At 45.6% G+C, this 12,411-nt stretch overlaps 2 protein-coding genes across 7 annotated transcripts in view; one reads left to right on the forward strand and one right to left on the reverse strand.

Annotated features, from left to right (window-relative positions):
- NAXD (NAD(P)HX dehydratase) overlaps positions 1–6,971 on the reverse strand; it is a 48,426-nt gene extending 41,455 nt beyond the window's left edge. The window contains exons 1-3 of one of the 6 annotated variants that reach the window (XR_013776574.1): positions 6,539–6,795; positions 4,742–5,319; positions 3,209–3,580 (exon numbers count right to left, since the gene is read on the reverse strand). Coding sequence is in view for 5 of the 6 variants with exons in the window: in XM_079324115.1 (XP_079180241.1) it covers positions 3,209–3,580; positions 4,742–5,319; positions 6,539–6,696 (1,108 nt within the window). In the remaining variant the exon portion in view is untranslated. Of the gene's footprint in view, positions 1–3,208; positions 3,581–4,741; positions 5,320–5,996; positions 6,212–6,538 lie in introns of those variants that run through there. The other 5 variants (XM_079324116.1, XM_079324115.1, XM_079324114.1 and 2 more) reach the window with 5 other exon arrangements.
- The window catches only part of COL4A1 (collagen type IV alpha 1 chain), a 366,614-nt gene that overhangs the window by 39,898 nt on the left and 314,305 nt on the right, over positions 1–12,411 (forward strand). The gene's annotated exons all lie outside the window — the stretch shown is intronic.

Below are 12,411 nucleotides of genomic sequence, written 5' to 3' on the forward strand. Positions count from 1 at the left end.
ACACGTCTAAAATCCAAATGCTTTGTCACTTAAAGGCCTTTAGAACAGTGAGTAACTAGGGAAGGTGGCATTCAGGGTCTGATGAAGAGAATATTCTCACTGACTGTTCACAGTTCTAATTTAGGGCTCAGGTACAGAAAGAAACAACCCAGAATAGTTATATGAACATTTTGTAACTAGAAATACCTTCTTAGTGCAGCCTGAAATCAGTTCCATAATTAAGCTCAACTGAAATAGGAACATTTAGTAAGGACTAAACACATCCACAGAGCAAGCACAAAGCAACTGAAACCAAATTTTAAATGTACACCCTACCTTATATTTCGCTTCCCCTTAAAGACTTGCACCTCTTAGCAGAACCAGGGCCTAGCTCACTGTTTTTTTATTTTGGTAGGCAGTTACAAAGCACAGTGAAAGTCTTTCTGCAAAACTATATTCCAACACGCTAGATGCAAACATCACAAATATCACACACACATCATTTTTAGCTATAATACATCTCCAGATCTCTGATGCAAAGCTACATGTCAAGCCACATACTAAAACAACTGCACACTCAGTAGGCTGTGTCCAAATGACTTTCAAAAGGCTACAAGAATTTAGAAGAAAAAATTACTTCAACAATTACAACTAGAAAGAATTAAAATATTTTCCTAACATGGGAAAAATGTGAAGATTCCTACTTCTATCAACAATGTGTTAATTATAAACTGCAGCAAATACACTAAAAGAGCAAGTTCTTAAAAGCTCCTCATTACCTGTAAAATTTTGTTCAGAAGAGCAGCTTATTTGAATTAGAGTATCAGTGTCCTACACCACAGCCATGCTCACTTTCTTTTTTACAAAAAAAAAAAATCCTTCAAGGAACTGCTACACACATATAATGTAATTATGTAGAAAACAATTCCCATGATACTCCTTATTTTCAGCTGTAAAAAACTCAGTAACCCCACCTCCCAACTCCAAAATACAGAGGAGAGAAAAAAAGGAGGAAAAATAAATAAATCAAGAAAAGCTGTTCCAGGAATACTGTGCATAATAAGGAAAAAAAATGTAATAAACAAGAAAATTCCAAAACTGTGTGCTATCATTAAAGTGCATCTTTTTCTCTGTCTTCCATGGAATATAAACCTGAACTAGACATGCTAATTTTCAGTAATAGTATGCTTTAGTCTTCAATAATGATAAATATCTTGGTTGATCTTTTGCTTTTGAATACAGGCATCCCACTCTTAGAAATAATAAAAAACAGGGCGAGGGGTGAAGACAGGAATGAAAATAAAATAAAAAAAAACACAACTTGTTTTGGATTATAGCCAAAACAGCATTGCAGTGACCCAGAGGAGAACAAAATGCCCATCTCCTCTGAAAACATGCAGATTACTGTCTTTAAATCACACTTCATACACTCACTGGTTTTCAACCACACAAGAACATTATATAGCTTGGAACCTTTAAAGTGCAGCATTGTTAAGAAGGCCTTCTGTTTATTTGCTGCTGGTTTTTGTTCATGTGGGAATATAAAGTGACTACACAATAAATGGAGAGAAAGTAGAACTATGCAAAAAGCCATTTTTAATATAGCCCTACTCTACCTACAGAATCACTATGGCATATTCAGCTCTTAACAAATAAAATCTTAATTCCTTAAAAGATGTGTTGCCTGAAGCCTTATGTTCACATTTTAGCATAAACACTTTCTTACAGTTTTGCCAATTATAAGATTAGGATCTCAAATTGCTCTTGCTATGGTTAAATAAATAAAATGTATTTTTGCACAGTGCAATATGCCTGTACACCTATATGATGAAATTCAATGAGAAAAACTGAACCTCAGTTTCAGGTTGTTACACATAATTAAGCTTCTCAGGAAAAAACTTTCACAAATAAGGGTAAGGTCTTGCAGGTACCTTCACTCCAGTCTAGAACCTTAAATTATTTCCTAAGGGATTTTCTGCAGCACACCAGTTTTCCCTTATTTTAAAAGTGAAAATAACATTTGAAACACTGTATCCATTCATATCCCATAAATTATCTACAAAACTCTGCTGCCACCAGGAAATCCTACACACCAACTATCCACTCAAGAAACACAACTAGATCTGCCAGCCTAAACACTCCACAATCCCAAGCACCCAGTCTGCCACAAATTTACAGAGATCAGTGACTAACACACAACTGGAACAGCCTCTCAGGACCCAAAGAAAACCCCTTAGGATTTGGCATGCCAGGTTATTATTCAACACTGATACTGGGTGGCTTGTTTGTTTTTTTTTTTTTTTCTTTCCAGACTAGACTTTTTTCCTTCCAAGCAGTGTGAAATTCAGAATGAGAACAGAGTAAGACTTGTTTCATTTCCACGTGGCAGTCTACAATCACTAAGCCCCAATCTGACTCTAGTTCCAGCACTGATGGAGTAATCCCTGATTTCCTCCTGCCCATGCAGTCCACGACCATGATACAGATAAATGCCACAGGCACAGAGATCCCATCATTCTGGCCCACATGAGGTACAGAAAGAAGAGCTTGTGCATAAATACCAATTCTTGAGATACTGCTTTGCCTTTTTCTTTAAAGTAAATTCAGATGCCCATTGAATTTATAAAGAGGTGGTGCAGGAAAGAAAAAATAAGCAAATATTTTCATCTTCTATTACACCTACTACAATAACACACTGTTTAATTGAGAAGATTCAGAATTTTGTTGTAAATAAATTTATTTTAAAGAAGCTAGATCTTTAACATCTGACTTACTTCGGTGTAGACAAAACTCCACTTTTTTCCCAGCCCTGAAAAAACACATGCACAGCCTTAACTTCATATACTGAGTTATGCTTGAAAACTCAAGCAGAACAGCAGCAAAATTTCTGCTACAAAGTAACTAATGCTTCCAGCAACTCTCCTACTTGTTTTTTACATACAAAACTCCTCCTAACTTCACTGTACAGAGACACAAATGTGGAAAGAAGTTCCCAAGGTTTACAGGTTTCACTTTGCTCATCAAATTCTGTTATAACTAATGTACCTGTATTAAATAATCAGCACAATGGTACGAATAATCATTCAATTTCATTTGACATCAGACAAACACCTTCACCACAGTATCAAATAATTAGCTTTTATTTTCAAAAGCTTATTCCTACCAGTGCTTTCACACAGAAGTTTTAAAAAGTACCCTAGCTTTTTATTTATGCTGTAGAGGGAAGTACCTATCGGTGGAGAAAGTGTTGCTGTCATAGCATTATAATTAAAGTTATCCGCATATGAACGATGGTTTGCTCTCCGAGGTGGGCTTGCTGGTATAGACTGTGACCTTTGTGATACAGTAGATGAAATTCCAGCCAACATCTGTCCCAACATCTGCAACATCTGGAGTTCTCGAGCATGCTCAGCTTCCCGACGCTTGTCCTCAATTCTGAGCCTCTGCTCTTCGAATCTGTAAAATTTCTCATCTGTATCCATGCTCTGCTGCAGGAATTTTTCCATCATTTTATCCAATGTCAAATTTGTATGGCGTTTTTTTGATCTTTTGGGCTGGTTGAGAGGTGGGGTAATAGTTGGAGCATTGACTTCTTTAAAGCCTAAAGCAAGGAAAGAATCTATTATTTTTCTGATGGAAAACAATTTTCTAAGAGGAAAGCAGCAAAAAATCTCCATACAAGATGTGACCTAACATCTCACAAAGCATTATGTTACTTTCTCAATATGAGCTGTATTTATTTGAGATATTTTTCTTTCAGAGTACTAAAGCAAACACACAAACTTCTACCAAGTTGCAAGGGTAACACAAAAATCACAGAGGCATTTTTAAATTGTTGTAGTACTAAACTTCAACAATAGGAGTCTTTTTCATCTTCTAAAAAGGTTTGAGTGAAGGTTATTAAATAGTATAGCCTCATTTGTGTATTGCAGGTAATTACATTAATCTAAATTGAGTTTCAGTCTGTTGGCATTCTAGATTTGCATTTCAAAAGAACATTAGTGTAAACAACTCTTTGAAGGGGTTTAAGTGTAAAAAGGTTGCTTAAACGTCAACCAATTGGCTGATTCCTAAGTGATGTCAACTTCTGAAGACAGGTTCACGTTTGTATTAAAAAGTCTGCATTAATCTAGATTGAAAACAAACAAGCGACATTTTCCCCACACCTCCACAACACAAATGTGGACGGTAAAGAACGCACAGGGAAAGGACAAGCTTTACTGAAGCGCTGTTTCTGTTCGCAAGCTAGATAAAGTTAGAAACAGTGTTTCTGAAACAACCCGTGCAATTGATCATTTAAAAGCTTTCCCCTAGCTTTCCGGCCCATCTGCAACAATAAGCAGATTTCTCAGGTATTATCGTCATCATTGTTTTAATGCCGATTAGCAAAACTGCACACAGTCTGCAGGGAACAGGAAAATCCTCCAGCGAGAAGGATGCTTATTTTCTTGCACAATGCTACCTGACACTTTGTCTCGATAATCTCTGCGCTAGTTTTCCAGGGGTCTCCCATTGATAAATGCGGATAAAATCTCGCTAGAGTCCCTGTCCGCAGCATCTCCTCCTCCCCGGCATGCAGCATTTCCAGCAGCCCGCTCCCGGGGAGCGCAAGGTGCAGGAGCGGGGGGAGGCACGGGCGCCTTTCGGAGCGCCAAGGACCGGACAGGAGGCAGCAGCACCAGGCAAAAGGCACTGAGAAGCGCCGGCAGCGGGGCTGCGAGAGCCGCGGGGTGAGGAGAGGACACCCGGAGCTACTACTCACCGTCACCCGGCGGCACGGGGATGGCGAAGGACGGGCACTCCACCTTGATGGGGTGGTCGGCGTAGGACGAGCACTCGCCGGAATCCTCGGTGAAGTTGTCGCGGGGGGACTCCGGCCCGGCGTCCTCGTCCAGCTCGTCCAGCTCGCGGCTGTGGAGCGGCGTGCCCGGCGCGGGCGGCGCGGCCAGCGGCCCCGCGGGCGGCGGGGCACCCTCGGGTGGTGCAGCCAGCGGCTCGGGGCCGCCCTCGGGGCCCCCCCGGCAGCTCAGGATCCGGTCCATCTCGTCGTAGTACTTGCATATCTTGCGGGCGTGCCCGTTCTTCTTCAGCCCGTCCCGGGCCTGGTAGTACTGCCGCTTGAGGCCCTTGATGCGGATGCGGCACTGCTCGGGGGTGCGCTCGAAGCCCAGCTCGGCCAGGCGGCACGCCACGTCCCGGTACACATGGCTGTTCCGAAAGTTGCCGTCCAGCGCCGACTGCACGTCCGCCTCGCCCCAGATCTCCAGCAGCGCCCGCGTCTCCAGATCCGACCACAGGAAGCCCCGCGTGTTCGTAATCATCCTTGGCCGGCCGGGGTCACTGCAATGGCCGCGCACCGGGGAGAGGGAAGGAGGGAGGGAGGGAGAGAGGGAGGGACGGAGGGGGCGGAGGAGGGCGGCGGGGAGGAGGGAGGGGGTTCAGTGCCCGCACGCGGCTCTCCCAGGGGGCGCCTACGCCAGCCCCGGCAGCCGCGGTGCGGCGGGCAGCGGCGGAGAGCCGGGCCCCGGGCCCCGCATCCCGGGCCGCCGCCGCTCGCAGCCCGCACGCGCGCACACAAAACTTTCCAGGCGCCGCTTTGCGTAGCGGGCACCTGCAACAAGGGGGGTAGTGGGGTAGGAAGAAAAAAAAAAAAAAATAAAAAAAAAGAGAAAGAAAAACGCCTCTTCCCCTTGACTTGCCCCCTCCGAAAAGGATGATGAACATAAACAAGCGAGATGAAAGGATGAAATAAACAAGCGGGCACCCGGCGAGGAGCCGCGGTCCCCTTCTCGCCCCCACTCAGGCAGTCATCCGTGCGCTGCCGCTCCCCCGCCCCGGGCTCCGCTGGGAGCGACAGGACGACGGCGCTGGCTGGACTTGGAGGCTCTGCTCATCACAGTGCGCCTGCCTCCCTCTCTTCCTCCTCCCTCCCTCCCTCCCCGCCGCAGTGGAGCGCGATCCCTGCGCACACACACACACACACACAGACAGGCGCTGCAGCTCCGCTCGGCGCCTACCTCACCCCCGCGCACCGCCGTGCCGGGCCGCGCCGCGCCAGCGCGGGCAGCGACATCACCGCGCCCCGGCCGCCGTGTCAGCAGAGCCGGCGGGCTGTCCCCGCACCGCGGCGGCACCGGGCACACAGCGCGGCAGCGCTGCCCCTGCAGGCCGCCGCCACAGCCGCGCCGCAGCCGGCGCCGCCCGCAGGCCCGCGGGGACCCGGCAGCGCTGCCCTCGGCAGATCCGCGGCGGGGCTGGGGGTCGGGTCTGCGAGCGCTGCCCCCGCCCCCGGCCGTCCCTCCGCGGGCAGGTGAGCGGCCCGGCCGGCCCCCGCGGCAGCCAGGGGGGCTGCATCGCGCTGGGCCCCGCTGCCGCCCCTTCGCTTCGGTTTTGCTCTCCGGCGGCAGCGTCACGGGGCCGCCACCGCCTCCCTCCCGCCCCGGCCCAGCCCCCGGCCAGGGCCCTTTCCCTCCGTGGGACGCGCACGGCCCGGCCGCCCGCGGCTCCGGCAGCACCCGGTCCCCCGCTCCCGCCCGGGCCGGCGCTCCGGGGTTTGTACCTTGGTCCCGCCGCAGCCAGAGGGCCGCGGCCACTGCGGCCAGGGCGATGACAGCGCCCCGTCCCCACATCCCGGCGGGGGACAAGGCAGGGCCGTTCCCTCTTACCTCGGCACAGCGCGGGGCTCCGCACGGCCGCTGCCCAGCGCGCACAGCTCATCGGCGCGGCTTCCGCCTCCGCGCCGGCGGGGCCGGGCCGGGCTCCGCGGCGGGCGCGCCCTCCGGCACCGCTCCGCGCCTGCCCGCGGGCTGCCCGCGCCCTCCGGCACCGCTCCGCGCCTGCCCGCGGGCTGCCCGCGCCTCCCGGCACCGCTCCGCGCCTCCCCGCGGGGCCGCCCAGAGGGTTCTGTGTTAGAGCCCCGTTCGGGAGCTGGGAGAGCTTGGAGTGCCTGGCCCGGCTCTTTCGGGCTGTTTTCCTGGCCCTTTAATTGGCAGCTCTTACAAACTCCCAGGAATTTGCTGCCGGCGTTTCACACTCTTCCCATCCCTCACCTCACCAGGTGTTTATGAGAAAACTCCTCATTAGCAAGTGTGATTTGGTTCTAAGGTGCTGTTTCTTGCTCAGATATACCATTTTCCCTATACACACACTTGCCCTGTGCTCCACTGGTGAGGCCACACCTCACGTACATATCCAGTTCTGGGCTCCTCAGTCCACAAAGGACACTTGAGGTGCTGGAGCAAGTCCAGAGGAAGGAAACAAAGCTGGTCTGAACACCAGTCCTGTGAGGAGCAGGTGAGGAAGCTGATGTTGTTTAACCTGGAGAAAAGGAGCCTCAGGAGAGACCTTATCACTTTGGACTGTCAGAAAGGAGGTTGTAGCCGGGTGAGGGTCAGCCTCTTCCCCCAGGTAACCAGCGACAGGACAAGAGAACAGTCTTACTCTGGGCTGGGGAAGGTGTATGTTGTACATCAGGAGGAGTTTCATCACAGAAAGGGCGATTAGACCTTGGAATGGGCTGCCGAGGGAGGTGGTGGAATCACTGTCCCTGGAAGTGGTTAAGGAAGGACCAGATATGGCACTTAGTGCTGTAGTCTAGTTGACATGTGTGATTTTATAACAGCATTCCATAGTTATTCCATTGTTATTCTCTTTAAAACACAGCAGGGCTGGTAAAACTACCATCTGATGTTCACCTCTGGTTCTATGGCACCTGCTTAATCTACACAATGAATCAAAATGCAGCATCACAAATTTAACAGGATTATATGCTTGAGAAATCTGAAACATTTTTTAAAGCTCAAAACAATTGTAATTTCTGCTTTAGACTCCTTGATATTTCAAGAAAAAGTGTTGTTATTAACTCATAAATTCTTGTAGCCTAACCAGCAGTAAAATGTCAATGTTTCAATTAATATTTTGAAAAGGTGAAGACAGACAACATTTTCCTTTACTGCCCTGTGTTATATGTAAGCTGTAGTCAAACAGTCCTGCTGGTGTTACCTGGACCAAACCCCAGCACATGATATTTATGTTTTTCAGCTTCAGAAACACTGCTTTAAACAGCCGTGCTGTCTGCAAAGTACAAAACAGACAACCTGAACTTTTAGTGACCCAGGTTGATCAGTAACCCATGTTTTGGAGCAGGACCTTGGACCACCTGATGGTTTCACTGTCAAGTATTAACTTGTTCAATGAAAAGCTGCTCTTCTATAGGTCCTGGTATCTGGTATGATTTTAAAGCCAATACAAAGTTGGTGACATTTTCCCTTCATTCAGTCAGCACAAGTAATGCATTTTACCCTCTGATTATTTGAGTGGCAGTCCAAAAGATAGATTAAACAGACAATCACATTTAGTTTGCAGATGAATTTCAACCCAGAAAAACTGTTGAACACCGCATTTCATACACTCATGTTTTGATTCCAACTGGAAGAATAATGAATGTGTAGATTCCCACAGCTCCAGCACTGATTTAATGTCTGGAAAAGATGTTTTTTTCATCCCATCAGGTATCTCCACCAAAAGCATGTCTTGTGCCCAACAAAGGAGAGGAGCAAAGTTATGTTTATCTTAGTACAGGACAAAATGTGGCTTTATGGTGTAAATTTTAGTTTATTAGTTTGATGTCTCTCTAGGCCACAAAGAAACTAGGAAAACCTGAAGCTATAGTAATTATTCCTATCACTTCACTTTGCATATCTGGTATATTCAAGAGAAAGAATAGCAGCAAGCAATTGACAACAAACTGTTACAAGAACACATCAACATGGCTTTGGTTTCCCTATAAAGTTTATTAAACAGGAATGTTGTGTGGGCTGAAGAAGGAAAAGGAAACTGTATGTGGAAAGAAACATACCCACACCTGATTAAATACTGTGATGAAAGTTTGTCCCTACAACTTCTGTTATTCTTCATATTCTTACCAGGGCAGTACAGATATTATCACTTCTAGACCTAGTCAAATAATATTTGTGAAACTCTATGTTTCACTAGGTAATTTTTGTTTTACCCAAAGTGAACACTCTTTCTGCTGAGTGTTAATGGCAAAAAAAATAAACATGAAGAAAACAATAAAGAGGCTGTTTCTGGTTTACACTCAGAGCAGGCAGTAAGAAGAGAAGAGGGGTTTTTTTGGGCTCACTCAAATTCTTCAAACAAGTTCCTGATATCTAGTGCAAACAATTATGTAAAACCTCTTAAGCAACAACCACAATGTTAAAACAAATGGCCTCTTTTCCAAGAGGGAATAATGAGACTTTCAGGAAGTTGATACTGGGGAGTTATAAATTTTTTTTTAAACTGTTTTATCCTTTTTTTTGGTGGCAGAAGGTAACATTTGCCAAATCCATTAACTTACACAATTTAGAACACTGCTATTATTATGAAATACACCATTTATATAACCTTTTTACTCTTCAGTAATGTCATTTAGACATGATTTATTTTAGTTGTGTTGTAGCTGAACCTGAAGGATTTGCCTGAATTTCATCTTACCCATTGTACATATACAAATATCAGCCCCTTGCTCAAAACTCAGTTTTATGTGCATTTAGGAGAGACATGAATACTCAGAATGATGGACAGATTTGTTTTACCTGAAGTTATACAGCTCAGTTCAGTCTTGGAAAATCATAGTGCCTATTGAACATGACTGCTGGAGGAAGGCTACATGCTGTATTCACAAAGGGATTTGAACACTGAAAAGTTCCTCTTTCAGATACCTTGCTTCCTTGTTTTTTTTTTTTTTTCCTGCAATGTGCTGCTAGTTATCTCACAGATCCAGCACATGGACTTTAGCAGTTGTGGACTTAGGCAGTCTGTTTCTCTGAAGACTCTGTGGTTGCTTCCCCTGCAGCCCCTAAGCCTTGCATTTGTAGTCAGGCTCAGATTGCTGTAATGCCACGGGTGATGTCTGCCTGCAGTTGCTTCTGGATTGTGCATAATCTTGTTGCCCACAGGAAAATGTTGTAGCTTTCTTTTCTCCCTGGGAGAGCTGTTCCTATTACATATGCCTGAGCTCTCATATATAGAAAATATATTCTAGTCCTTAATATGCCTGCACTTCAGTTTATAGGTATTAAAATTAAACACACGTACCTGGTTTTGGTTACAGCATCTTCTACTTCAAAGTCAGCATATATGCATGTACATTATTACTTCCTGTGATTGCCACAGCTGTATAAATGTATGGGCAGCAACAATTCATTTTCTCCATGCCAAGGCCAGCTCTGCAAGTTCTACTGGGGTAATTAATCCCACTGTGGGAGGAGAAGGTCATGCAAAAATAAAAGCTAAAATAGGGTAAGAGGGTGGATATAACTATGTCATTATAAATATGACACATCCAAATGATTTTCCTTGCTGTATGGGAATAGCTATCCCAGTATAAAGCTATGGACTTGACATGTCAGAAGTTGAGACAGGAGGGAAATTGCATTGCTTTAGTTCTTTCACAATAATTAAAATAGGACCTATTTTATTTGAGACAAGCTCAAAATAACGTATGGCAATAAAAAATTACTTCATTTGGCAAATGATTTTCCATGACAAAAGTTCATCCTTTCCTGTGAAGTAAACTTTTCAATTTCCCCCACTTCCATTTTCTATCCTTCATTACTATTAACACCCTTCCAGAAGAGCACACCACATTAAATGAATCCAGTTCTCCTACTAGCACATTTTCATGAAGAGTAGTTAATGAAGGAGCAGTAAATATCAGAGGGAGGGAGGATTTTTTGTGAGTGTGTGGGAAGGAGAGCCTTGGTGGGTGGCTCTCCAGGACTAGGTCTGCCAAATGTCAGCAAAGAGGATGCATGGCCAAGGAGGGAGGGAGGCTGGTTCTGCCCTGAGCTCCTGCTGTCAGCTCTGGGCTCACATCAAGGGTTCAGACAGCCCAGCCAGGGCCACCATTCTGTACCAACCCACCCCTCCCACTGTCTTCCAGTGTCTTCTACTCTCCCCATTCTTTTCTCTTGAATGCCTCTTTGTCCCACTGTAGAGCCCACTTTGGTCCCTGCTCTGTGCTTCCTTCTGTGAAGGGGATCCCAGCACTATGCTGAATGTGAGGGAAAGGACCAGAGCTGGACATTGAGCCTCCCACACTTTGACCAGATTGCTGGGCATTCCCAAACAATCCTGCATGTGTCACATGTGAGCAGTTTCTGCAACTGGTAACAGCAGAGGACCAAATCTGTAAGATGCCTTCAGTCCAGCTGTCAGCTGTAAAAACATTTTTAAGACACTGCCTTCCAAGTGAAGGCTTTCTCCCTTTATATGGAAACCAGATTATTGCTGAACTTATTTGATCCATTCATAGGGAATAGTAAAATATACATTTTGCTCAGTAAAATCTCCATCTGATCTCTGAGATATATTGGCATGGCAAACATCCACCTTCCATTGCTGTCACTTGCAGTCCCCATCCAGCCACTTATCAGTTCATCTGTCACAAGAAGCAGAAAGATTCCCCTTGCACAGACAAAAAGTCACCTCCCTGAGGCACCTAGTAACTGGTCCTGCCTCTATTCTGCTAACTGGAGTGGCACATTTTAAGGCTGTAAAAAGGATATATCAGACTGTCGCTTCTGCTCAGGCATTCAGAGCGTCTCTGTACAAGGAAACTGTGTAATAGGGAGGAAAAGCATTGGGAATTGAAAATTAATCACTCTTGGTTTTTCTGTTGGAGCTCTTTTGTAATGCTTTAGAGCAGACAGGAGTTAGCTGGTTAGGAAAATCAGCAAACTGAATGCCTTCTTTTGAGATAAAATGTGATTCATTTGCAGCTGTGCAGACACAGTCTTAATCCACCCCATGTTTATCAGATTGAAAAGCACTTTTATCAAATTCACCAGAGAAAAAGAAGTGCTGCAGGTTTGAGCTTAACTATCCTACTGATATCTGCAGGTCAAGGCTGAGACCTCAGATCTTTCCTTTTTTAGAGGGGGACCCACTTCCCTTCCTCTTGTTCTAATTTTATTGAAGCTTCTGGCCTGTTGCAGGTCATTGTGATTACAAAAGTGACTCAGTTACTTTCTAAAAGCATCACATTATTTCAAAACAAAAATATTACTGAGTAGTATCAAGACCTGTTTGTCAGGTTTAACTGATGCTTGGGGTTATTAGTTTTTATGTTGTGTGTTTCTGAATTTTTCCTGCTCAGACATGTCCTGTCAGCATGCTCTTCTCCCTCCCTGCTTTTTGTCCTATTTAGCCAAAATCCATTAGCATGTTGCTTGAGGGCATTAAACTTCCCAGTCTTGTTCAGTTGTAAAATTATTCTTAACTGCTCTTGTAGGATTTCAGAGATTGAAAGGACACCTATTGATCCATTAACCTATGAACATTTAGTGTGTAGAGGGTCTGGAGATAAAATTTTTGCTTTTCCTGGGCTTTCAAAGTCTCATGTCTTTTTTATAAAAGAGATACTTTGAC

Source organism: Erithacus rubecula (genome assembly GCF_903797595.1).
Source record: "Erithacus rubecula genome assembly, chromosome: 1".
NCBI classification, from domain to species: Eukaryota; Metazoa; Chordata; class Aves; order Passeriformes; family Muscicapidae; genus Erithacus; species Erithacus rubecula.